Here is a 25781-nt window from a genome sequence, read left to right on the forward strand (position 1 = left end):
ATATATATAGTGCATTGTGGTAGCGTAGTTTGATCCCGATATAAATATTTTTTTTGAAGCTTTAATTACTGGTAAAAATACATTTTGGTATTCTTTACTATAAGAATCAATCTAATATATGCTAAATGAAATCTATTAGATTATTGGAGTTGTATTTGTACAAAAATATAAAATCCAAAAGAAATGTAGTGTGAATTTTTTTTCATTCTATATAATAAATTATCATTAATTGATTTTGCACATTAAAAATTTCAATGATGAATTACTGTTTCTCTTAAATCTAAATAGCCGCAAATAAGATCAAATTTGAGAAATTACTGTTAAGGTTTATCTATAACGCAGAAAGGGTCCCATGATATATTTCATAACCATTAATTATTAAAAGGCTAAATATAATATGTTTCACTAGTTTTGAACTAAATTAATACAAAATAATCAAAAAATTAAGAAAAATATTTTATAATGAAAACTCTACATCAAAGAGTTAAGCCCTTGAATAAAAACTTAAAAATAATAAAGCCAAGAATTCTATGATATACTTCTTTGTGAGATGATTCTTTGACAAGTAAGTAATATTATTTATTTAGCATTATTTATAGTTACTTTTATTTACTAGGTACCGATGAAGAAGATGTCATTATGTCAGCCTTTTCTATTTTTGACGAAGGCGATGGAAAAATGAAAGAGGAAGTGTGAGTAAATGTCATGAAATGATAAGATCAAGATAACATTCAGTTTACATTACACGATAAGTTAATTTTTGATAAGAGGCTGTTTTTTAAATTATTTTAATTTTAATTTTGATAAATAGAGAGAAAAATAAGGAAAAAAATAACAAACCTCTTAAAGAAGTCTGTATTACCAACTTACAAAAATATTTTTATTTTTAAGTTGATGTGATACAAAAATGTTTAACTACATGTCTAAAAATTAACTCGTTCCTTCTGCAATTAAAATATAAGAAATAATACAAATTGTTTATACCTATTTTATTCAGACTGTCGCTACTTCCTACATTTTGAGGATCTAAAATCTGAATCAGTTGAAAAAAGGTATATTCATGAAGAAAATGGAAGTGTTCGTGATTTCTTAACTTGAGAAAATCACCGGTGCTATTTAATTCGCATAATAAAGAGTAGGTCCTCAAAACATTAAGATTGAGTCCTTGTACGTGAAAATCCGATCTGTAGATCAAAAGGTATCTAAGGGTAAATTTTTAATTTTTTGCACCATTCAACAATGAACATGAACATGATACTTACAAGAGACTTAAAATCTGTAATCTGTGCGGAGAAATTTTTATAAAAATTAACTATAAATAGCCATTATAATTAATATTATTAATAATTTAAGAAAGTTTTTTATAATTAATTATTAGTAATTTAAGAAAAAGTGCGCGCAACTCTTGCAATATTCTTTTTTGTAAAAGTGAAATACAGAGAAAAGAGCGCCGGTATTTGTCAAAAAAATGGAAGCTTGGACAACACTTTCAGACAGCAAATATGAAAAGATTCTTCACAAAAATTGAGGGACTACACAACTCCCCACACAGTCCTGGGGCACGGGACAATTATATTCTTGTTATATAAAAATTATAAGCAAAATTATATTCTTGTTCATATTCCTGATTATTATTAATTATATTCCTGAAAACTTATATTCTTGTTTATATTCCTGATTATAATGAATTATATTCCTGAAAAATTATATTCTTGCTACATAAAACTTTTTCTAAATCTTTTGTTTCGTTTAATTTGTTTGAATTTTTCTATAGTTATATAGCAATAAAACGAAGAGAAAATAAATTTTTTTTTTTCATAAAAATGTCCACATACTCCATGAATATTAAAGCTAGATACACGACAATTTTGCGCAATTATTGCATTTGATAACCGAAGTAACTTATGCAAGTTATAAGCTTATCTCTATAATTTTTATCATTGGGGGCTCAAACACATTCCTTTTTTATCGTAATTTAATGCCGGTCCCTTAAATCACTAAAAACTTTAATCTTTTATAGATATGTATCAGAAATCGCATGTCCTAAACACTTCTAAAGTTTTGAAATAATTCTCTAAGTATTTCCTGAGAAATATGAAAAAATGAGTTAGTATAGAAGTATAATCATAATTTTGCCCAACCCCTGTATCTTTAAACATTTTTCAGTACCCCGAGGAAGATCAGCCACACATCTTATTGCAAGGCATACCAATACTGAGATGTGACTTTTTTGTAAAATTATATTTTTCTTAGATTTTTGAAGTCGCAGCTGTTTTAGTGCTTAATGAAAAAGTTTCTCCTTTAAACTTCTTCATTTTTAATACTTTTCACAATTTACAAAATATTATTCCCTTCCTTTAAAATTTTTAATTTTTTGCAACCTTGCAAATAACGGTTTTACTGTGATACAGCCAGTATAGTAGTTTCTCATATTTTACTACCTCATATAAAGGGGAATACTTATGTAGATGCCAATTTTAAGTTCTATTTCTCATACTTTTCAGATTAAAAAGCACATTACGCAAGAGAGGAGACAAATTTACGGAAGAAGAAGTAAGTTTTATTTTTAGTATCAGTTTATATACTAAATTTTAAACACTGTACTCTCGAGTCGTACAAGATTTAAATATTGTCACTGGGAAGTGTAAAATTTTTTTCTTTAAGAAAAAACATACAACTTAAAGATTGTGGGAAAATTTCTGCAATATTGTGCTTTGTGAAAACTTCCGAATAGTAGAACATTTTGTGCTTTGGAACAATTTTATTTGAGTCAATTTAATGCCACTAACAAAGATTTCGTTTCTTTTAAGGCAATAAATTAAGAAAGGGAAACATTTAAAAAACATTAAGAAAGGGAAACATTTAAGATTGCAATTCTCACAATAATGATCAAGGTTAAAATATTAAGAAGCGAAAAATGACCTAGATACTATAAAAAAAAATAAAAAACTGATGAAATTAAAAAAAAAACTTTATTTGCAGTTTTATTATAACTCTAAAATGTTTTCTGCAATTTTTCTTAAATCGAAATAGCATGCTTGTCAACTTTTACGGTAGCTGAAAAATAATTCACGAACTGGGAGTGAAACAACAATTAAAGTTAGAAATATTTTCTGAAAGTTTAACTATTTAAACATACAAGAGAAAATTAAGCTAACAAATAGATCATATCCACTTGTTTTTTTTTATTACCGATTTTTCGTGGTAGGTAGAAATCTTTTTTGAAGCTCTAAACTAAAGATTTAACACGTCAAAACGCTATAATGTTGCTACCTCTAAGAAAGAAATTTCTCAATGGCCGTACAAGATGGCATGTAATTGGTCAATTTTCATTGATATTTTATGATTTTATTTATTTTAGGCCGACATATGTTTAAAAGAAGCTCCTGTAGATAGAGAAGGATACATTAGTATAAGAAGATTTACAAGAGTTCTCACAAAAGGCGATGATGATGATGATACTGATGGTGGTTAAAATCTGTTTAATAAAGTAAATGTGTTAACATCTTCTAACACGAGCATTAAATGCTGGACTAATTTACAAGTATAACTCATTTGATAATTTTCTTTTAAATGAGGTTTTCCAAGTTGAAAAATTAAATATTTCGCTGAGTTTCGTAATACTTGCCAAGCTAGTTATGTTAAAACTAAAAGTTAAATGTTAAACATAAAGGTATTTTGCAAAATAGACATCACAAGCTTAAAGTTAATGCATTAAAAATTATAAAAATAAAATAAACCTAATTAAATGGGGATTGTAACGAAACCCCCTGTATAATACTTTCTTACATTAAGTTTTTGGATATAAATCTTTTCTCCATAATTAATCCTAAAAATTGATTTTTAGTAATGAGGCTCTAAATAATTTATTTTTATAGGCGTTTTGCTAAACTGAAATATTTTAGCAAATAGGAATTTATTACGTATTTTTTATGTGACTATACACCCAAAGACAATATCTATATTTTTAACTTTCGAACGGCTTGAGTTGTAGTGGTGTTTAGGTGTTCATATAAAGTAAAGTGACTATGAGCTGCAATGTGGCGTGCTGTTTAGCACGACATATGTTGAAGTTGGTGTTCTTATTTTGAAAACGGGGAAAGATAGGGTAAACATAGAACTCAATGGTGCAGAGTATCACCGATTTAGACAAAAGATTACGCTAGAGGGAAAAACCGTTTAAATTGTCTCTTGAAGTTCCAGTTTAGAAAATCGCAAACAAACGCGTGTTGTAAGCTTTTCTTTTCTTCTTGCATTAATTCCAACAAGGTTTCTAAATCGATAATGTTCAAATACTTCGATATTCTCTTTCCTAATTTCATTAAAGGTACAGTATTCCATATGGCGCTGCGAGAGGTTTGACTTTGTAGCACATAGCCACTTTACTATACTTTGACGCCACTGTTATAACCATAGTTGAAGCTTTTCGAAAGTTATAAGACTTGATTTGCACTGGAGTAGGATTCCTATACTGAGTGTCCCAGGATTATTGTTACAAACTTTAAGAGAAGGTAGATGACACTACAAGGATTCAAAATTGGATAGCAACTCATGGTTGAGAGAGTTATTAAAAAGTAGTATACAGGAAACAAAGAGACTGAAGATAGAAATTATCTGAGATATTTATTTGTCAAAGACATTACATGTGCTGCAATTGATAATATGGGAAAATGTTACAAAAGATGTTCAAAGTTTCCACCATTGCTCGCAATACATGCCTCACACCGTCGGGCCATGGATTGGTGAACTCGTTCAAATACACCCGGATTTTGTTGGATATCCGCAACAGCAAAAGCGATTCTAACACCCAGATTCATTTAGGAATCCACAGGCATTGCGTACGCAAAACTTTTCAGTGTACTCCAAATAAAGAAATCCATGCTGCTTAAACCAGGAGAGTGTGGTGGCCAGAACTGGTTCACCAGGCCTAATCCATTTTATAAACAACACTAACCTAGCGGCAAATGGCGATGTTTCCGACAATGGGTTGCTATGCAAATCTGAATCTTTGTGATATAATATTTAAATCTGAATCGTTGTCACCTTCTTTAACTCCGTTACCATTGCAAATCTGAATCTTTGTTACCTTCTTTAACTCCGTCACCTTTGCAAATCTGAATCTTTGTTACCTCCCTATAAAGTATATTCCAATAATTCTAGGACACTCTGTATGTAGCATACTATTTTTATTTTTTGGTTAAATTTTAAAATGGATGTTAAACTGCGAGCGATGCAAAATATTTAATATACTGGAATATTATTCTGTTTACTGTCTATAATTTTCAATTAAGATTTTAAAGAAACATTTGAGATGCCTGGAATCCTTCATTGATGATTTATTTTTCTGTTGTAAATTTTTTGAACAGGTTTATGATTTGAGTTTTTGATACTTAGGCAGACTTACTTTATTGTTTTTTAAACTAATGAGTCAATTAAATTAGTTAATCAATTGAGTCATGAGTTAATCAATTGAGTCATTAGTAATCAATGAGTTAATCAATTGTTTCCATATTCAGCAGCTGATTTTGAGAAAGTAAAAAAATCACTTGGATAAGAAAAGGGTATGTAACTTTCATTTTCAGTGTTAAAACTGATATTACACAATGGTGACTAATAAATAATACTATTAAATGAAAATAATTTTAAATAATAATAATAACGTTTAACACTTTTAAAATATTAACTTGTTAGCTTGCATATAATAAACTGTTCATAATAAGCGTACTTATTTACTAATTGAATAAATAAACGTTTCAACAATAATCAATACTTATTGTCATAATTAACTATTAAAGCACGAAAAATTGACAGAACTTTTGTCGTGATACTGGAAAATATAACGGAAAGTAATTGAGTATGGGCAAGGACATTAAATTAAGAATTATATTCCTTTTGTTATTTTCTTTCCCAAGTTTAAGAAAAATAATGTCCTAATGTCTTTTTAAACTGTCGTGACAGAAAATACTTAAACTTTTTAAATTAAGTTGTTAAAAATTATGTATGTAATTTTTATTTTTATTCATAAAAATGATGCGTGTTCAGAGCACGTTATTAATGTTCGATATTAAAAATAGTATTCAAATTCACAAAAATTTAATAAGTAAACAGACAAACAAATAAATTAATAAATAAGAAAGATAATTTTTAATATTTCCCAAAGATAATTTTTTCGATTCATTAGATTTGAGTGTAACCATTTTTGACATAATGACATTATTTTAAAAATCAGTTTATGATATAGCTGTCAAGATCTTTGTCACGATGTCAGATAAAGGTTGTTTTTCGAAGGCTCCGTCTTAATATGAAATGATGCTTTTTTGCGAATAATATACTATTTTTATAACTGCTGTGAGTTTACAACAGTTACTCATGGCTGTTAGGTCAAGTTTAGGTCTCTGTCAACGCTTATTTTGAAAATAGCGCAAAACGTCATTATTGAGAAAAGCCACAGTTTTGTGAAAACGAAAGCGCTTGCGGTCTAATTTGTTAATATTTAAAAACTAACTCGAATGCTGCATTACCTGAGCTCATAGAAATTTGCAGAAACTGAGAATAAGGCAAAGTTTTTGATAATTTTCATCTAGGGTGGAAAAATGTCGCCAAATTGGCGATTTTAAGAAAAGTTGTTAAAATATTTATATTGTTTGTTTTAAGCTGTTGTTTGCTTAGTTTGCTGTTGCCCAGATAATTCTTTACGGCAAGATTATATATATAGTTTAAAATCATCGCATTGTTTCAAGTGTAAGGCACTTAAACTATGTATTTTTTTATTTTTCTTGAAGACAGACCATCGAAAAACAACGTTAAGGGGATTAATTGCTACGAGAAATTTATAAAACAGTTAAAAAGCGTAATTGATTGATTGATATCAATTGGTTATAATATAAAGAAATTAAGAAATTTTAGGTGAAAAAAAATGACTATAATGATAAGTTAAAAATTAACGATTAGTAGAAAACAACTATATTAAAATGCATCTTATAAAATGAGGAACATTTTTTTTTTAATTTGCAAAAATACGTAGTTTGAAAAACGTGACATTTTATTAAAAAGAAAAATAGCGATTGTTCAAACGCATTTTCAGTATTGCAGATATCTGAAACTATTGCAACTTTGAACCACCAATCAGAATTCAATAAATATTTGAAATTACAAAAATTGACTTGTATAAAACTACTCTTCTTGATTTTTCAAGGAAAAAAAGAAAGTTATTGTGGAGGATTTTTATGGGGTTTTTACAGTGCTTTTAAAATGAAAAGTAGTTGCTCGCATATAACATCTTCGAGTTGAGCGATTTATATAATATATGACCTTAAGTCAACACTTGCATACCTGAAAACTCTTCCGGATTTCCCGACAGACTTTATTTTTATATTCATTCTGGTAACAAAATTTATGAATTGCACATTTTGTTATTGTTCAACTTAATACGATAAAAAATAATTTTGATTTTTTGTATATATATATATATAGAACTTATATTAAATTTGAAATCCACACACTAGAATTTAAGTATTTGTATAAATGCAACAAAAGTGGCCTGCTAACTACTATGACTTTTGCAAACTATTTTATAGAGTGGCAGACTTTTTTAAACTGAAGCTTTCAAAATGTTTAGTAATCTTGACAACATTTTAAATGCCTCACCTCCCATATAGAGCTGGAACAAAGTGAACATTTATCTGTAGTGGTGTGGAAAATAAGTTTAAATGAATACTTTAAAACATAAACTTAGCTACCACTATAGTAAGTTTTACAAAAATCGTTGAAAGTCTTCAGCCCTGGAATAAGTTTTCAATAAGTTGGGTAACCGAAAAAGTTTTCTTTTTAAAAAAAAATAAAATAAACCTGAAATATTTTCGCCGTTAATTTTCAAACATATGTCTGAACGTAGAGATTGCTTATAAACACAATACGTTTTCATAAATATATTTTTACAAGACTCACATGCAATGTGCGAAAATAGGCATAAACCGTGTTCTTTAGGTTTTAATTAGTAGCTATAATCTCGGTACTTCAGATCTCTAAAATATATCACAGATATGCCGAATCATGAAGCAACTCCGTCACTACTTTTTATTTTAAAAAAGCACTGATCTATTATATCGGGACAACTAAGACTTTTAGACTTATTAGTTGCTTTTACTACTGTTGTTATAATTATTTTATGTGTTTTGTCTGTATTGTACTTTTTTAATGTAATTTATTTTTTTAGATCGAGAAGGCGCTATACTGAGGAACACTAGAGCTGCCGGCTGTACTCATACTCATCATTAGTTATGATTTTTTTTGTGAAAAATAAAAATGTTCCTCGCATTGAGTTGTATTCACATTATTTAAACATATTCCCAAACATACCATTTTTCACACTTTGTAGAAAAATTTCTTCCAGAGGTAGCTTATTAACATAGTGAAATATGCAAAAAGTAAAATTACCATTAAAAGGTCCAAAGTATGGACCTTTCTCCTGACCAAACCATTTAATTCATTTTTTCCTGATTATGGCTGCTTCTTATATTTTTGAGGGTCAGAAATCCAAATTCGTCGGAAAAAAATTTTGTTTATTCAGAAGAAGCACGTTTTTGCATCGAACTTCACAACTTAAAATATCGTCTGCACAAATTAATTAGCATATTTGAGATCATCTTCTCAAAAAATTAATATTGAGTCCTAGAGAGTGAAGATCCAATTATTTCATCAAAAGTCACTCAGGATAGTCCGTTTTTTATTTAGCGCATTGTACAAAATACAGTGAAACCTCTCAGGAGCGACCATTCTCGGTTCTACAGTTCAATGGTCGTTACTGGAGGTTGGTCACTCTTAGAAGATACCTCCATTGACTTCAAAATATTATCATTTCAAAGTGCATCATTTTTCGTAAACGATTTTAATTTTAGTCATTGTCATTTTCTTGGTGCGGAAATGGCACCAGTGGTGGGGCCATGAAAACTGGATTGATAAATAGAAATGATCTATATGGATACACACCGAAGAGCCATTACATTATGACCCCCTGCTTATAGCATGTAGGACCACCTTTAGCCCTCTGCTAGCACCCGCAGTGGCATTGATTCCACAAGGTGTTGATAGGTAGTCTGAGGTATCTGGTACCAAGTGCTCACCAACTGATCCTGCAATTCCCTCACATTGCGAGGGGGTAGCGTGGCAGCACGGATTTGGTTTCCGAACTAGGACCACAAACGCTCCATTGGATTAAGGTTAGGTGAATTTGGGGGCCAAGACATGACTTGAAAGTCACTGGAATGTTCCTCGAACCAATCCATGACGACTCGACCCTTATGACATGGTGCATTATCTTGTTGGTAAACACCATCCCCCGCAGGAAAAGCTGTTGCCTTGAATGGGTGAACCTGGTCTGCAACTATGTTCAAGTAGCTTACAGACATCAGGGATTGTTCTATGAAGATTATGGGTCCTAATGTGCCCCATGAAAACATTGTTCCTGGGCGAGATACCATGAAAACCTGGGTGAGCGCATTGTTATAGATGGAGGGTGGTCATAATGTAATGGCTCTTCGGTGTATATAATCATGTACAAAAACAAATTTATGAGATATGAATGATAGAGCTATTTTAAATAAGTAAACAATTATGTTTTTTGATTAAGTTTGCATTTAATTTTATATCATAAGAGTTAGTTAGCTTTAAAAGATGAGAAGAAGTTCGTTTGTTTGTTTGAGAAGCTCAGTTGTTTCTAAACTAACTTCTTTTTCCTAATTCAACCTACAACACTAAAAATAATTATTCATAGCATCGCTTTTAGTGCACTTTAACAGCAATATGAGGTTGTAGATTCCATACCTGCCAACTCTTCCGGATTTTCCGGAAAATTTTATTTTCATACTTAAAGTGGTAGCAATACTCAGGTTATTCCAATTAACTTTTTGAATTATAATGATAATTATAGATGAGTCTGACCACCACTACATATAAATAATTACAATAAGTATATGAAAGAATAATAATCAATACGCAAGCAAATTTCAACGGGATCAAAATATAAATATATTTTTGAATCAGATTGATTTTTGGCTATTGTTTTACAACCACTCTAGCAATCCATTCTCGGAAGGAGTGAAAGTTGGCAGGTATGAGATTCCCTTCAGAGATCGTCAAAAAGAGCTTTCTAAATAAAAACCTCTCACAGATATTTTGAACATATTTATTACATCGACCTCTTTATTCTGTTAATATTTTTTTGTTGATATTTTTTCGTGTTTCCTTGTGTGATTTTCTCTGCATTAGGAGCACAGGTTTTGCACAGTCTCTGGGAGTGGTTATAATGGTCTCTCAGGGCTGCCAACTTTCTACGCTTTTTGTAAAACTTTACTCTAGTGGCAGCTAAGTTTATGTTTTAATGTATTATTTTGCATTCTTTTAAACTTATCTTCTGCACCACTACATATAAATAATTTTAAAGATTATATGCAACGCCACTTTTGTTCCAGCTTTTTGCCTATGACCGAGTCTGGCATCAGGGCCTCGTATACAAGCTCATAAATTTCAATATCCCCAAAGATCTAATAGTACTAATTAATAATTATCTGACAAACAGAACTTTTCATATTAAGATCAATACAGCATTTTCTTCCGCTAGAAACATTAAAGCAGGAGTTCCGCAAGGTTCAATTCTCGGCCCTGTGCTCTACCTAATTTATTCAGCAGACTTTCCAAATTCTAATAATATGAGAAACATCACCTCAGCCTTCTACGCAGATGATACAGCACTTATGAGCAGATCAATAAATCCCAAGAAGTCTGTTACTAATCCAGGGTTCCCGCGGTCCTTGAAAAATTTAAAAAGTGGTAGTAAATTTGGGGTGGAGCTACAATATATTTTTTTGTTTTAGTATGCTTTTTCATCGTAAAGTGCTGAGATTTTCGTGAATATATATATTTTTTAGAAAACATCCTTTAGTGGTGGCTACACAGAAATAAAAATGTCAAAATTTCTTTTATTTTTATTACCACTTTTTAAAATTCTCAAGGACCGTGGGAACCCTGTAATCTCAGTAATATCATACCTCATATCGAAGCCTGGTGCACAAAATGGAAGGTAGCCATCAACACCACTAAATCTTCACTACTAATTATTAGGAAATCAAGTAAAAAGAAAGTCATTTATCCAAATATTACTCTTTTCAATGATGCAATACCACTAGTTCGAAAGGCCACCTACCTAGGCGTCACTCTTACTAGTACTTTAAACTGGAATACCCATATTGAAAATATTCTTAGCAAAGCGCAAGGAGCCTATAGATCTCTGAAACCAATATTAAACTATAATTCAAAACTATCACTCAAAACAAAACGAACCCTATACCTCCAATGTATTCGACCGATCATCAGCTACGCAGCCCCTGCATGGAGCACAACCACTGTTAGTCAAAAGAAGAAACTGGAGATTTCTCAAAATAAATTCCTCAGATATATCACAGGAGCCCCCAGATCCATGAGAATGAAAGATCTAAGACGAGAGTTCAAAATCAACAAAATAGATGAGCACATAGCTGAACTATGTGCAAGTTTCTTCAGAGATGCACTCTCTTGTCATACGTGCAATTACTTTAAAAATTTTGATTTTGAGCTCATCAAAGACAACATAAAATATAGCCCGGCAACCACCTTTTTCCTATCCGACGGAGTTTTGTCCCGTCTTCTCTCTCTCAAACTTGTTTGTTCAATCTCACTACTTCATTTTAATTTTCTCTCAGTAAAAAATACTGAACCCCAACTTTCACCTTTCAGTTGCGCTTCGGCGATTTATCATTTATTTCCACTCAGATGAATTAGTTGGAGCCCCTAGCGGGGCTGATGCTAAGATAACCAACACATATGAGTATGAGTTCAAGCTTTTTCGTGCTGAAACTTTTAAAATTTTGGCAAAATTACCAAACATTATGAAAGTTTTGGTACATAAATGTCTACCAATCTGTAAAAACTTTTGCAAAAAACGTAGTAGTTGGCAAGCCTAGTCTCTCCTAAAGTTATCTTCAACACGAAGTCTAAGGGAAATACCGTGCCTCTCAAAAGTGTTCGGAAATAGAGGAGGTATCTACATAAAAGTGGTCTTTCTCGAGGTTCCACAGTATATAAAAACATTTCCCCAGGAATGTTGTATAGGATTTACCCACAAGTCTTACCCTTTAACACGTTGAATGCCATGGGGGTCACCGGTGACCGGCACTGAGTTTTTTCGTAACACCACGGGGGTTACCGGGGACCGGCGAAGCCAAGATTATTAGAAACACACAATTCGAGTAAATTTTTAATGCTTTTGAATTTTTATATTATTATCGTTATTGAAGAAAGTAATGCACTACAGAACACACAAAAATCATTTTGGCCAGACGGGCAAGCCATGTAAAATTGGCGTGGCATTCAACGTGTTAACCTTTTCGGGACGGGCAAGTCATAAATGTATTAGTACGGAATCAGAATCAGATAGTAAAAAATAAAAAGTAGTAGCTTAAGTTTGGGCATAGCTATTTTGACTGGCCTATTCTTGCTTTCACTTTAAATCTAATACATCTAATCCTTGTGTGTTAAAAGTGTAACTACACAATTTTTAATTCGAACTAAGTAGTGGTGAGTTAAATAAAGCAAATTATTATTACCCCGCCCACAAATAAACTGCAATAAATAATATTTAGGCTACCAGTTTTATTCTTTTTAAACTGATTATCGACACCCTGAGAATGCATATATGACTCGCCCGTCTTGAAGAGGTTAATGGCAGGGCATAAAAGGGGTGTGTACTTGAAAAATACATGTGCGCAAGAAGTAGTAGCACATACCACTTGTATATCCAATCAGAATTTGAAATTGATTTAAATAAATATTAAGATAAAAATTGTTGGACAAAACTTTAAAATGATAAATCAAAATGGAAAAACGCTAAAAGCAGCTAAATTCAAATTTGTTTTATGCAAACAATTTAAGTAAAAAGTCAGAAACCAAAACTAAGCAAAACGAAATTTCAAAGATATGTATGTTAGCAAAAATAGCACTTCATCAGGGGACACACAGTCTACTTACACACTGGAGCCTTTTCGTAGTCAGTGGTTAAACCAAAAGCTGACTGTTAGAGGCAATATTTAAATTTTTGAGGTATTGCATTTTCTTATTTAGTTTTTCCATTATGGGGACTCAGGACACAGTCTGCTTTGGGTTTAAATACTTACTACAGAAAGGTTAACCAAGTCAGTGGTTAAACCAAAAGCTGACTGCGTGAGGCAATATCTGAATTTTTGAGGTATTGCATTTTCTTATTTAGTTTTTCCATTATGGGTCATCGGGACACAGTCTGCTTTTGGTTTAACCACTTACTACAGAAAGGCTCCAGTGTGTTAGCAGACAGTGTGTCCCTGGATGAAGTGCTGTTTTTGCTAACAGACATATCTTTAAAATTTCGTTTTGCTTATTTTTGGTTTCTAACTTTTAATTTAAATTGTATACTATTTGTATATTAATAGGTTAAATTACTTGTTGATTCCCGTTCATCTTAAAAACTTCTATATCATGTATAAAAGTATTCTGTGTCAAATGCAACAAATAAAGATGTGTCATTGTTTTCTTTTAAAAGCTCTTTATTAAAATTTGATCTAATTCTAACACAAAAAGGACATATTGTAACAAAATAGATATCGTGGTCTACTTTTTACCAGTCAACCCAAATACTGAAAGCCCCTCACATGACAATAATGCATGTCGACTCAGAATCAAACATCAGAAATACTTGACGTCTGTAGTGAGGTACAGCTAAAAATAAAAAAAATAAGTAATAGAATATCAGCATTCAAATCAAAAGCTGATTAAGAATCTGTAATTATTTTAATGACTTGTTTAAAAAAAATCATGGGTTTTCTTTGAGTATTAGGGTTGACATTGTTAGAATAGTTTAAGTTAAAGTATTTGATACATTTTTTTTCATGAAGTAATTTACAAATAAGAATTCGAAAAAAAATGAATGAACCATGAAATGATCGAAGTATTTCCTCGTGATTTAATTATAGTGATATTTTTTATGAAATTTAAAAACAATTTGGCCTTCTAATGAGTAGAGTGCAGTAAAAGGTTTTCAAAACTAAATGCAATTTATTTTAAACATATTTTTGCTTAATTACATTCCTTACGTTTTAATCCATTTAAAAAAAATTATAAAATCTGAGAGTTGAATACTTTTAAATTAAAGCTTTTTAACACTTAATAATTCAAAATCAACTAAATAATATTTCAGTCATGCATTAAATGTCAAATCAGTTCGGTTGATTACTATAGAAATTATAATTTTAAGCAAAATTTAAAAAAAAAATTCATGCTAGGAGTTAACTAAAATATGAGAATAGAATAAAATTAGACATGATTATTAATACTTGTGTATTGGCAGAAATTAACTATTTATTGCATGATATTTAGTTATATACTCCCTATGAGTTTACAATTTCACTGCATCTGTATAAAACAATAAATGCAGTAGATTTTTTATCATGTTTTTAGTACTTCTTTCAAATTCAAACTCTTACGCAAATTTTCAATCTTATACGATGCTTTGAAATATTTCAGAGCATGTTTTAAATTCTAATTAAAAATAATTATTGCAATTGAAAAGATCAACTCAATCAAATAATTTAAAAATATTTATGAATAAAATTTTAGTTAAATTGTCACGATGATTAATAACTTGTTTTTGAAACTTTTATAAATTATGCATTCGTCCAACTATTAAAAAAGTTTTCCTATTTTTTTTTGATAGATTCTGAAATTTTCCTCCTTATGACAATATGACCTAAGAATGTTTTTAAATGTTAAAGTTAAAACCATTCTTAGTAGTGTACTGTGAAAGATACTTTTCGAATTTAATATAATGCACTACTAGTACAACTTAAATGAGGTGACGTATATAGGACAGAAAGACTTCAACAGTTCTGGGAAGTGCACAAGATCTACATACAGAATATGGTAGCCTTGGTCTTTTGGTTTCACAAGGTTGGCATACAGTATTAGGGATGTGGTCCCTGGTTGATGAACAGTCACACCATTGGCACTTGAAACTTTGGACGGCTTTAATAAACTTTCTTGAAAATACACTTCGCCAGTTTTTAGCGTCACTTGTTCCTTTACTGAGAGGATAAGTTGAAAAGAAACTTCCTCCAACGTCCTGAGAAAGTGCAATGCAAAGATCCTTTGGAATGCTAACTTGTGATCTTAATGCCGGTTCGCCAACAAGTTCTCGTTGAGTGACGTCTTTGGAATGATATACCGTATCTGGGTCTACCCCTGAAAAAATAATCGAAATGATATTATAAAATCGAAATGAAACAACTTCAATGTAAATACTTGTAGTTTTTTACTCCAAGAAAATCAGTAAAGCACGTTTGACGTGTATGCACTTCAGACTAAATCTCTATTGCTTTGTGTATGACGTGAACACTCATTGTGTAATATATAAAATTACAATTGACTATTGAAATTCGAAATTTCATAAAACTTCAATAAGCATATTATTTGTTGATATATTTCTTTTATATTACGAAACAATATCCGGGATAGCCTGGTCGGTAGGGAGCTGGGCCCATGTCCGATAGTTCGCGGTTTCGTTATTCTGATGCACGTTAAATCTATCGAGTCGCAAAAGTCCTCCATGTTCCCTTAACAAATCAATACCTCTGGGGGTACTGGATTGGAGATCGATCGTTCTCTGATTCAGGTCAAAGTTACGATCTGTGGATGTATGAATGGGTCCACCCTATAAACGGGTGTGACGCATGGTGTGGCAGAAGTCGAATCCTTGGCCATAGATGGCGCCACTGGAAAACAAGAACAATCGCACCCCCTCTGCTCAAACAGGCATACGTCAACCACAACAACATATTACAAAACAAATGAGATTGCTAAGTATTTTTAAGGCAAGGTGGGGCAGGGACTTAACCTTTGAGGGACGGGTGAGTCGCAAATGTATTCGTACGGAATCAGAATCAGGATAGTAAAAAATAAAAAGCGGTAGCTTAAGTTTGGGCATAACTAATTTGACAAACTTATTTTTGCTTTCACTTTAAATCTAACACATCCAATCCTAATGTGTTGAAGGTGAAACTATGCAGTTTTCAATTCGAACTAAGTAGTGGTGAATTAAATAAAGCGAACTATTATTACCCTACACACAAATAAACTGCTATAAAAATAGTTTGGCTACCAGTTTTATCTTTTTTTACACTGATTATCGACACCCTGATAATGCATATATGACTCACCAGTCTCGGAGTGGTAAATACGTAAGCCGTGAATCGGACAGCGAGCGTTGATTTGGGTAAACAATTAGCACGGCCAATACTGAGTTTTTGCTCTATTATTCAGGACCCTAGATGTTCATGAATGAAAACAAGAACCAATCAAAACAAAAAGTATTCATAGGTGAAAGCGAGACGGAAAAGAGAGTAGTTAAACCATCTCAATTTTAGCTCTATTCTCTTCGTCAAGCTATTCAATAGCATCTACTTTTTCTCCGGAAAAAAGCACTTTCTTATATTTGCTATAATTATGAAGAAAATCTCGGTAATAACAGGCATTTAATGTCTCTCGAAAAAAAAATGCTAGAATAAAATGCCTTCGGTATTAACCCTTTGGGGAAGGGCGATTCATAAGAGCATTCGTACAAAATCAGAATCAGGATGTAAATAAATAAAAGACGGTAGCTTAAATGTAGGCGTTGCTAATTTGACAGACTTTGCTTTTACTTTAATTATTGTTAGTNGTCAACAGATGTCAATTTAGATTCGATATTCAAATGTTATATTTACTATATTAATTTATGTCAACCTATGTATATATATTTCAAATTATGTTTATATTTATATATGTCAATATGTGTCAATTTAGATTCTATAGTCAAATGTTATATCTACTATGTTTATCTATGTCAACCTATGTATATATATTTCAAATTATGTTTATATTTATATGCTTATATTTATATGTGTAAATTTAGTTTCGATATTCAAATGTTTATTTACCCAAGCAAAGTGCTTGTAATTTTGTATTAGCAACCACATCGACTGCTAAATTCAAAATGTTATCACTTTAAACTTATGTAAATTTCTAGATGTATGGGATAGGGGCCGCTGCGCGACCCAGGTGCCCAATTTTTTATAAATAAAAGTAAAGTAATTTGTGACAGTCGGCGCGAAAGGGTTAGCTTTTGCTTTTTTCCGTCTTGGTATATATAGGCTTTCAACCCTGGAAGCATTTGGCATAAAAGCTTATGAACTATCTGTTGCAGGGCTGAAAATAGAAAAAACTGGTGGCAAAATCGATTTATCTATAGCTGGTTTTCCTAAAGAGTAAAGGATGCGATTACTATTTTTAAATATGAACTATTCCTAATTATTTACTTTATTTTGGGTTAAAAAAAGCAGCGCTCTACAAATGCGTCATAACTGTTCAAAAAAATCTTGAATGTAAGTGTTTCGTAAAAATTATATTAGGAACATTTGCCCTGCGTCCATACCGCTATTAAAAATTGTAAAAATAATTCAAAATTTTACTTTTGTTCATTTTTCAAGTAAAATATGTTTTTTTTTTCATAAGTAAAAACCATAATTTTAAGTTTTATAAACAAAAAACTTTATTTTTGTTTTTAAATTTATAAAAAGGAAATTGGGAAACCATTACCTATTATGTCTTTTTCTTTGCTTTTGCGAATTGAAATTTCAGCACTATGAACTACATGCAAACTTATTCCTCTTTCAAGCAAAATTTGTTGAACAACAGGATATTGTAACTGAAAAAAAAATGTAAACACATCAGGAATAAAAGTACTAATCACTACTAGTACAATATTACATCTAATTAAATTTGAGAAATCCAATATTATAAATCAGAACTTAATTTTTCTTATTTTTTAAGTAGTAAAAAATAGTAAATTTTAGAATAAGAAAGCTTTAATTTTTATAGCTTCATTAAATGAAATTTTTGCTTTGTCTATTTAAAAAGCCTATTGTGAATAAATTCAAAATTAATATATATACTATCAACAAACAACACTGGAAAACATTTATATTGTTGCATTTATATTAGTACCTGATCTTGCTGAATTCAAGTATGGGGATATCAAATCTGAGGTTAGTTTTTTTCGGAAAACTACAGATTTCCCTTAAAAAATGGCATTTTTAGTTCATAGCAATATATTTTCTAGATTCCTTAATGAAATTGTTGCATTGCCAATTTTTGAACTCTATAGAGAATAAATTTAAAATTAATACATATGCTATCAGCAAATCACTTTGGGGAGCGCATTTGTTGTTGCATATATAAAAGTGCCTGATCTTACATAATTCAGGGGAGGGAAAATCAAGTCTGAAATTAGTTGTTTTTAGGAAAGCTACAGGTTTAATGTCATTTTCAATTTTGTTTATTTTAAGTCTCAATGTTTATAAAGAACGTAATATACTTGTTACTTTATTTTTTGTCTGAATGACTAGTTTATGAAACACATACAGTTTTATATGCATACATATATATTTGTCACATCCTTTTAAAATAACACTTAAGACAAACGCATATGATCTTAACGTATCGTATCAAAATCTGAAATGTATTTTCGCTTTCTAGTGTTCCTTTCAGTGAATTAAAAAAAAAATCCAGACGAAGAATATAATAACTGCAGCTCATAGAAAGAAACAGATTGCAGCAACGTAAAAATATCTAAGATACATTCAAAAAATCTCATGCAACAGAAACACCTGAATATAATAACTGTAGCTCATAGAAAGAAACTTATTGCAGCGACGTAAAAATATCTAAGATACGTTCAATAAATCTCTTGCAGCAGAAACAGAAATAGATTTTTCACACAGTGTTTTCTTCAAAAAATAAATTTGTAGTTTTAAACCATATTCTCAAATTGTTTTTGCACAACAAATATATTTTAGCCGTTGTTTAAATGGTGCGATTAAGTGTAGTTATAAAAATAAATTATAAGCAGAACGAAAATATTCTTATAATTATTCCCCATGCACCAAAGAAATGAGTGCACTTAGTATTTCTTTCAGCGAATTTTACAAAAATCCCGACCAAGAATATAATAAATGTAGCTCATAGAAAGAAACTTATTGCAGCGACGTAAAAAATCCAGGATACGTTCAATAAATCTTTTGCAGCAGAAACAAAAATAGATTTTTTACACAGTGTTTTCTTTCAAAAAATAAATTTTTAGTTTTAAACCGTATTCTCAAATTGTTTTTACACAACAAATATATTTTTGTCACTGTTTAAATAGTGCAGTTGAGTGCGGTTATAAAAATAAATTATAAGCAGAACGAAAATATGGATTGGAATTTACCACTGCATTTATTCTTTATTTGTAGGATGGTACCTGATGTTTAATACCGAAGATCAAACCTTTGTCCTGCTGGTTACAAATGGTATGTTTTTGAAAACTGAAGAATGTTGGATTTTTGCAAGGTAATGAATATTATGCTTTTAGTAGGTAAAGAATATTTCCGAGATGTTAATTAAACATTTTATTTTGTGTGGGACCTTTCAACTATTCTTATAACTCACATTGTTTGACCCATTGCTAGACATATTCGCATTGTTCTAGAATTTCATAAACATTTAGAATCGACAAAATTTACATTTTGTAAGCATTGATTTCTATCAAAATTAGCTTACTAATTTGAAATCACATTTGCATGAAGAACAAGAAAGAATAATACGAAAGATTTCGATGTATCACTTCTGATAGATAAGTAACAGCTATTTTCATTGTTTCAAATGCTCTTGAAGATTCCTCTTTGTTACTTCGCTTGGGAAATTTCGACTATTTTTATAACCCATGCTTTATTACCCGTTTCTAGGCCCATTAACATTGCTGAAGAATCGTATAAACATTTAGAATCTAATAGATTTACATTTTGCAAGCATTAATTTTTATAAAAATAAACTTACTGATTTGAAATCATATTTGCATGAAGAACAAGAGAATAATACGAAATTCTTTGATGTATCACTTCTTGATAGATAGGTAACTGCTAATTTCATTGCTTCAAATGCTCGTGAAGATTCCACTTTGTTACTCTGTAAGCTGATCCTGCCAACAATTGAATTAATATCTCTGGAATTGAAGAAAGTCTTTCCACCGACAGTAAAAATTTCAGGTGATCCAACATCTCCACCATATCCAATTACACCAAACATGTTATCCTTAAATCCTTCGGTTTGAAGCTCTCGGTCAATAGATCGAGCAATGTTGCTCAATTCCCCAATGACGGCTTTGTTGCATTCATGGTCTTCTATTATAAAAACTACGTCAGAAGATTTCTTGGACAGATTTTCGTATTTTTTCTTGTCACTGTGTTCTAAAGTAGAACCATCTGGTCCAGTGCAAACGACTAAAAAAATAAGGCAGCAAATTAGTTAACTTATTTTCACTTCTAAATTTGCAGTTGCACACTGGCCTGAAAGTGAGACGAAAAAAAAAAAAAACTAAAGGTAAAACCAGATCATTCAACTACCACGGATTCTCCGTAGTTTGAGAAAAAAAAAATTCTTAGTTGTAGTAAGGATAATGTAATCTATTTTTATTTTTGTAAATTAGAAATAAAATAAAAAATTCCACCACTAAACACAAGTAATTTAAATAGTTAAATATAAAATAATATAGACTATAGACAAATACTTAATTTCTAATAATTATTTTGAAATATCTGTTTGTTTCAGAAAATTCTGCTTAGTACATTAATACTGAAAAAAAAATTATTAAAAATTACCGAGAATCCATAGTAGTATTTGGTGATCTCTAGGTAATATCAAATACAATTTAATATTTCTTCCAATTTAATATAAACTTATAGTAACATTTCTTGTGTGTAAGCTTAAGAGGAAATTTTTAAGGTTCTAAACCATGGCCATCCACTCCTCCAATTTTCCATAAGAGTTTTAACAGTAATTTCACTACCATATAACAGCTATAACGAGTTCGCTTTAAGGACAATGCTATCTGCTATTGTGAATCAACATAGACTTTTAGAACATGGCATATCTTTTTACTTACGGCATTTGTTTGGAAGGCTTAATTCTACATAATTTCTTTCACATTCTGCAACATAAGCAGCTGAAACTCGGCATAAAGCTTTAGTTGAGTCACTAGCTGAAGCTAGATGACGAAGGCAAAGTTGCATGTAATCTGCAGGAGAAACCTAAGAAAAGAAATTTTCCAAACATATTAGTTTAGAAACTTATCTAATTTATTACTCTTATTAAACCATTATCTACACTTTCTGATGCAATGTAGCTTGATTTGCTACACTAATCCAACAAATGTTACAAATCGTTAGAAATATAAAACTAATTAATTTTAGACGTTTGAAAATCACCATACTCGAGGTTGCACAGACGTCTTGTCAATTTAATATTTAGATGCCTCCCGTTGTTGCTGCAAATGGTAGTTATTTTGAACATATTGCTTTATAGCTTATCGCCATCTGTTGACAAACTTCATAAATTATTTTTAAACTTGGCGAGAAGAAATTAATGATTTCCACGGCAGAACGCAACAAACTATATATTTCCATCTCCCATGTTTTTAAAATGATTTTTAAAATTTTTGGTCATTTTTTGATTTTTAGTATTTGATGGCAGCTCATTTGTATTTTTAAACCTACTGAATCGCTTTCTCGCTTGCTTTATCTTATTTAAGTGATAAAAATTATTAATTATAGCCACGGCTCATTCCTGCTTAATTAAGATCTTTATGATTATTTTAGTTAAAGATTTGAGCTCATTCATTTCATAATTTACTTTAATATATGATAACAATATTTTTTTTATAAAAACACAGAACCAATAATTTTTACCATTTTTTTTTTCAATTTGTGATGAAATAAATTTTTAAGTCAAATTACAAATCAATTTATTTTATTAATTTCTTCAATCTATGATAATGTAGGCTTTTAATCTTTTTCAGAGCAGTGTAGCCAGTCTGGCAAAGCTAATTTAACAGATGTTAAGAACCACTAGAATGCAAAACTAGTTGATTTTAGACGTTTGACTATCACCATACTTTAAACAACAACGAGAGCTAATTTATGTCGTTTCAATTAAAACGTACTGTCTAAAGTCGCACTTGTTAATGTCCTGCCTGATTAAAATTTGCTATGGAAATTATCTGTTCTGGAAAGTCTTAAAGTGAAATGTTCTTCATTAAATTTTTGTTTAATATTTCTTTTCCCTTTTTTGAAAAAAATAATTAAGTCATTTGTGTTATGGGTTTTTCCTAAACAAGAGTGTGAAAAGTTTGATACAATATATTTGCATTGTCAGTTTTGAGAAAAATAAAAAAGAATATAAATGCTTGAAAGTATTTAAAACATCTGTCCTCTGGTTCTACTTACGCCACAGAGTTAACTTGACAAATTTTCGATCGCTGATTTTAGCAACACTGTATTGATTTTGACTTTTAATTTTTGTGCCATAGGTTCATTGTTTAACTGAAGTTCTGTATTACATTTTATAATATTGTGTTTGCTTTAAATAACGATATTTAAAAAGGTAAAATAACGATTACATACTTTTTCCGTGTAATTTTCAATCGCTGATCTTAGCTGTTTGCTAAGATCAGCATTTTGCTGATCTTATCTAGCTGCGAACTTGTTTAGCACTGCTTTCAGTGTGATTGCTATTTTTATTACCATAAGTTCAACGTTTAAATAAAGTTTTGGATTACATAACATAAGTTGTGAGTATTTTAAACCAAGTTTATACATCTTTATTTATATTTATGAAAATTTCATCATAAATTTCTATTTTTAATAACCAATAGATTCATTTGTGCCTGGTAATTGAATCCTTAAAACTGTAACTAACATAAGAATATTTAAAATGGCATGATATAAAAAGTAGGCAGTTTATCTTGATGAACCAAAATATTATCTATATTTGCTGCTTTCTGCAAAATAGTGAAATCAAACACGTATTGTAAATAATGTGGATCACTGTTTAAAAGTTTGAAGTTGTATAGTAAATCTCGTTACAATTTCAAGATTTGAAATACGTAAATAAACAGCTAAATTTATCGAAAATATGCATAGAATAGTAATACTTATGCAAGTCTAGAAAATATATGTAAGTAAATAAATAACTAATTAAAAATTAAAACGAAAATCGCAATGGTAATTCAGACATTTCATTTCTGTAAAAGAAATAAACACTTATGCAATAAAAGTATGTACTATGAAATACCAAGAGGAAAAATAAATTATTACTTCTCCTGCAGTGTCTTACTACCACTGAATTATACAGTTAGTTTATAAATACGGCTGACTTTGAGTAGTAGTTTAAAATAAGGTAGAACAAAGGAGTACACAAGAGCAAATTATGTAATTTTTTCGTTTTAAATTTCATATATAATTACTTATAATATTTAAAAAGTTGAAGAAGAGTTATTAGTATGCATCTTTGTCAAAGTACAGGAAAAAATATCTGAAATTATAAGAATTGGAGAGTGATCTGTTGTTTGAATCTTATAAATTGGAAATTGGTTTAGAAATGGTTAGAAATTGGAAATTGGTTTAGAAATGGTTAGAAATTGGATCGTTAGAAATCGGTCAAAAATTGGCTTTAAGTAGACGCGATCAATAATCAGAGAATCAATTAATAACGATTGAGAAAGGATGAGCATAATGAGTTACTATTACATATTTAAGAAATTGAGAAAGGAAATTGTTATCTTAATCAGGTTTAATCACTATTTAGAAATGCTGAGCTGTTAACATCAAAATCGTATGATTACATGATTAAACTTAGAGCAGTTTTTAAATAACCATAGCTCAACTCCTGTTTTCCCGGTGTTTACAGTTCTGCTATCCATTTTATTGATTTTTCAGATTTCAATAATTTTTTTTTTATTGTTTCCCTCAAATATTAGCTTGAGACCCTTAGTTTGTACTTTTTTTTATGTAACTTTTTTAATCAGGATTTTAAAATAAATTCATTTGGGTAGTCATTTCGGAACACCCTGTATATATGCAGAATAATCGGACTACTTCCATAAATTTGTTTGCTCATTTTATGTAGAGCAAAAATTTAATATAATTATGAGTAATAAAGTAAGCAAGATCTTGTTTCTTACTTCAGAGTAACATGCTGATAAAGGTGATGCGTCATCAACAAAATGTTGCCGGCATAATTTATAGTAGTCACTTCGTTCATTGATACGGGGTTCAGAGACTAAATTGTTACTTTTGCAACCTTTCTTTAACTCCCAACTTTTTGCGTGGACTGTTGCAGAATTGGCAATCTGTCCTTTTGGTCTTTTGAAGTCATCTTTAGGTTCATAGTTGTACGTTCCTAAAAGACCAGCAGTTTTGCCGAAGTACCATCCAGTTATAGAAAATGTACAAAGCTCATGAACTAAGTTACATTTAACTTCAACTCCATGACGATCATTAATAGTTATAGCATTGCCAGATCGAGAAACAACGAAGTCTTTCGATATGTATGGTAACTCGACAGCTTTGTCTCCAACTAAGACCTGCGAAAGAAACCAAAACGAAAATATAAGTGGATTTTCAGAAGAATAAAACATTCCCTCTATGTTTACCCAATTTTTTATTTTTGAATTTTAAGTTTTAAATTATTTAGATGAAACTGAATTTTTTAGGAAAGTTATCGTTCATTGTATATCATCCTCTTAAGACAATATACATTATTTCTGGATTTACAAAGAAATAAATGACTATAATGTCTAAAAACTTACTGATTTATCAGCTGGATTTAATTCAACGCTGGCATCATTTATCCATGCTAAAATGGAGGGACTTTTTTCTCCTTCTTTTGGTGTCAGTGCAAAGGTGAAATTTCCATCTTCAAAATCTCTGGTCAAAAGATAAGTGCATTCTCCAGCGAAATCGAAGAATTCCTTGTCAAAGGTTACATAATGTTGGTTCCCAAGTATCATTGCTTGAGCTGTAAAACATATTTTTTAATTAATGCATTTAATTAGTGTTTTGTACTTTCAGAGAAAAGAAAGCTCGATTTTATTTTTCTGAAGTTCATCAGCATTTATTTCCGTAGTCCATTGTACAGTTCATCAACTAAAACTCGCATTAGAGATTTAAAGGTCATTAAGCACTTTCTTATATTTTGAAAACAATGTTATACTAATGCTAATTTTAATTAGTCTAAATGTCAATTTAAAAAGAAATGAAAGCCCCAAAAATAACAGCAATTATCTAAGTAAATCAAATGCTATGTTTTCACCTCCATAAATCTTTTTTATGTAATATTACCAATTTATTCGATATTATCTATAAAAGGGGTATTAAAATTATCATTTTTATCAATAACATAGTCACCGCTAACAAGACTGCCGATATTCTGCATTTTATTTTCCACTTGGGCAACACATTTTTAGTTTTCAAAAATATAGAAATAATTAGTAGTCTTAGACATATCGCCACCAAATTTTCTTCAATACCATATAAGTTGTAATGTAACTAAGTAGTTAATTCAAATAACTCCAAGAAGAATTTAGTTATAAATCACATGGTTACGCCGATGAGTTGAAACTATTTTGGAGATTATTTTCTCCCATCTTCTAGAATAAACCATGCTAAAATTGGGGGCCAAAGTTTATAGACACGATCCATGGATTAGTGGGTAAAGTAGACGAATACCGTCGTGGTGGAGGTCATTATCCCTATCTTTTAGATTAAACTACGTTAAAATTGGGGACCGATATTATATATATATATATATATATA

The 25781-nt window shown here is 30.4% G+C and overlaps 2 protein-coding genes across 3 annotated transcripts in view; one reads left to right on the forward strand and one right to left on the reverse strand.

The window, feature by feature from the left end:
- The window catches only part of LOC107443858 (myosin regulatory light chain 12A), a 19161-nt gene extending 10841 nt beyond the window's left edge, over positions 1 to 8320 (forward strand). The window contains exons 5-8 of one of the 2 annotated variants that reach the window (XM_043042055.2): positions 617 to 692; positions 2505 to 2553; positions 3362 to 3490; positions 8216 to 8320. In XM_043042055.2, the coding sequence (XP_042897989.1) occupies positions 617 to 692; positions 2505 to 2553; positions 3362 to 3475 (239 nt within the window). In that variant the 3' untranslated portion in view covers positions 3476 to 3490; positions 8216 to 8320. The remainder of the gene's footprint in view (positions 1 to 616; positions 693 to 2504; positions 2554 to 3361; positions 3491 to 8215) is intronic. The other variant, XM_071188188.1, reaches the window with a different exon arrangement.
- A 6083-nt stretch (positions 8321 to 14403) lies between these two features.
- LOC107450568 (apolipophorins) overlaps positions 14404 to 25781 on the reverse strand; it is a 78969-nt gene continuing 67591 nt past the window's right edge. Inside the window, 6 exon segments of the mRNA XM_071188093.1 lie at positions 14404 to 15300; positions 17692 to 17800; positions 19969 to 20411; positions 21074 to 21218; positions 24149 to 24550; positions 24776 to 24984. Coding sequence (XP_071044194.1) covers positions 14906 to 15300; positions 17692 to 17800; positions 19969 to 20411; positions 21074 to 21218; positions 24149 to 24550; positions 24776 to 24984 — 1703 coding nt within the window. The 3' untranslated portion in view covers positions 14404 to 14905.

Source organism: Parasteatoda tepidariorum, chromosome X2 (genome assembly GCF_043381705.1).
Source record: "Parasteatoda tepidariorum isolate YZ-2023 chromosome X2, CAS_Ptep_4.0, whole genome shotgun sequence".
Classification (NCBI taxonomy): domain Eukaryota; kingdom Metazoa; phylum Arthropoda; class Arachnida; order Araneae; family Theridiidae; genus Parasteatoda; species Parasteatoda tepidariorum.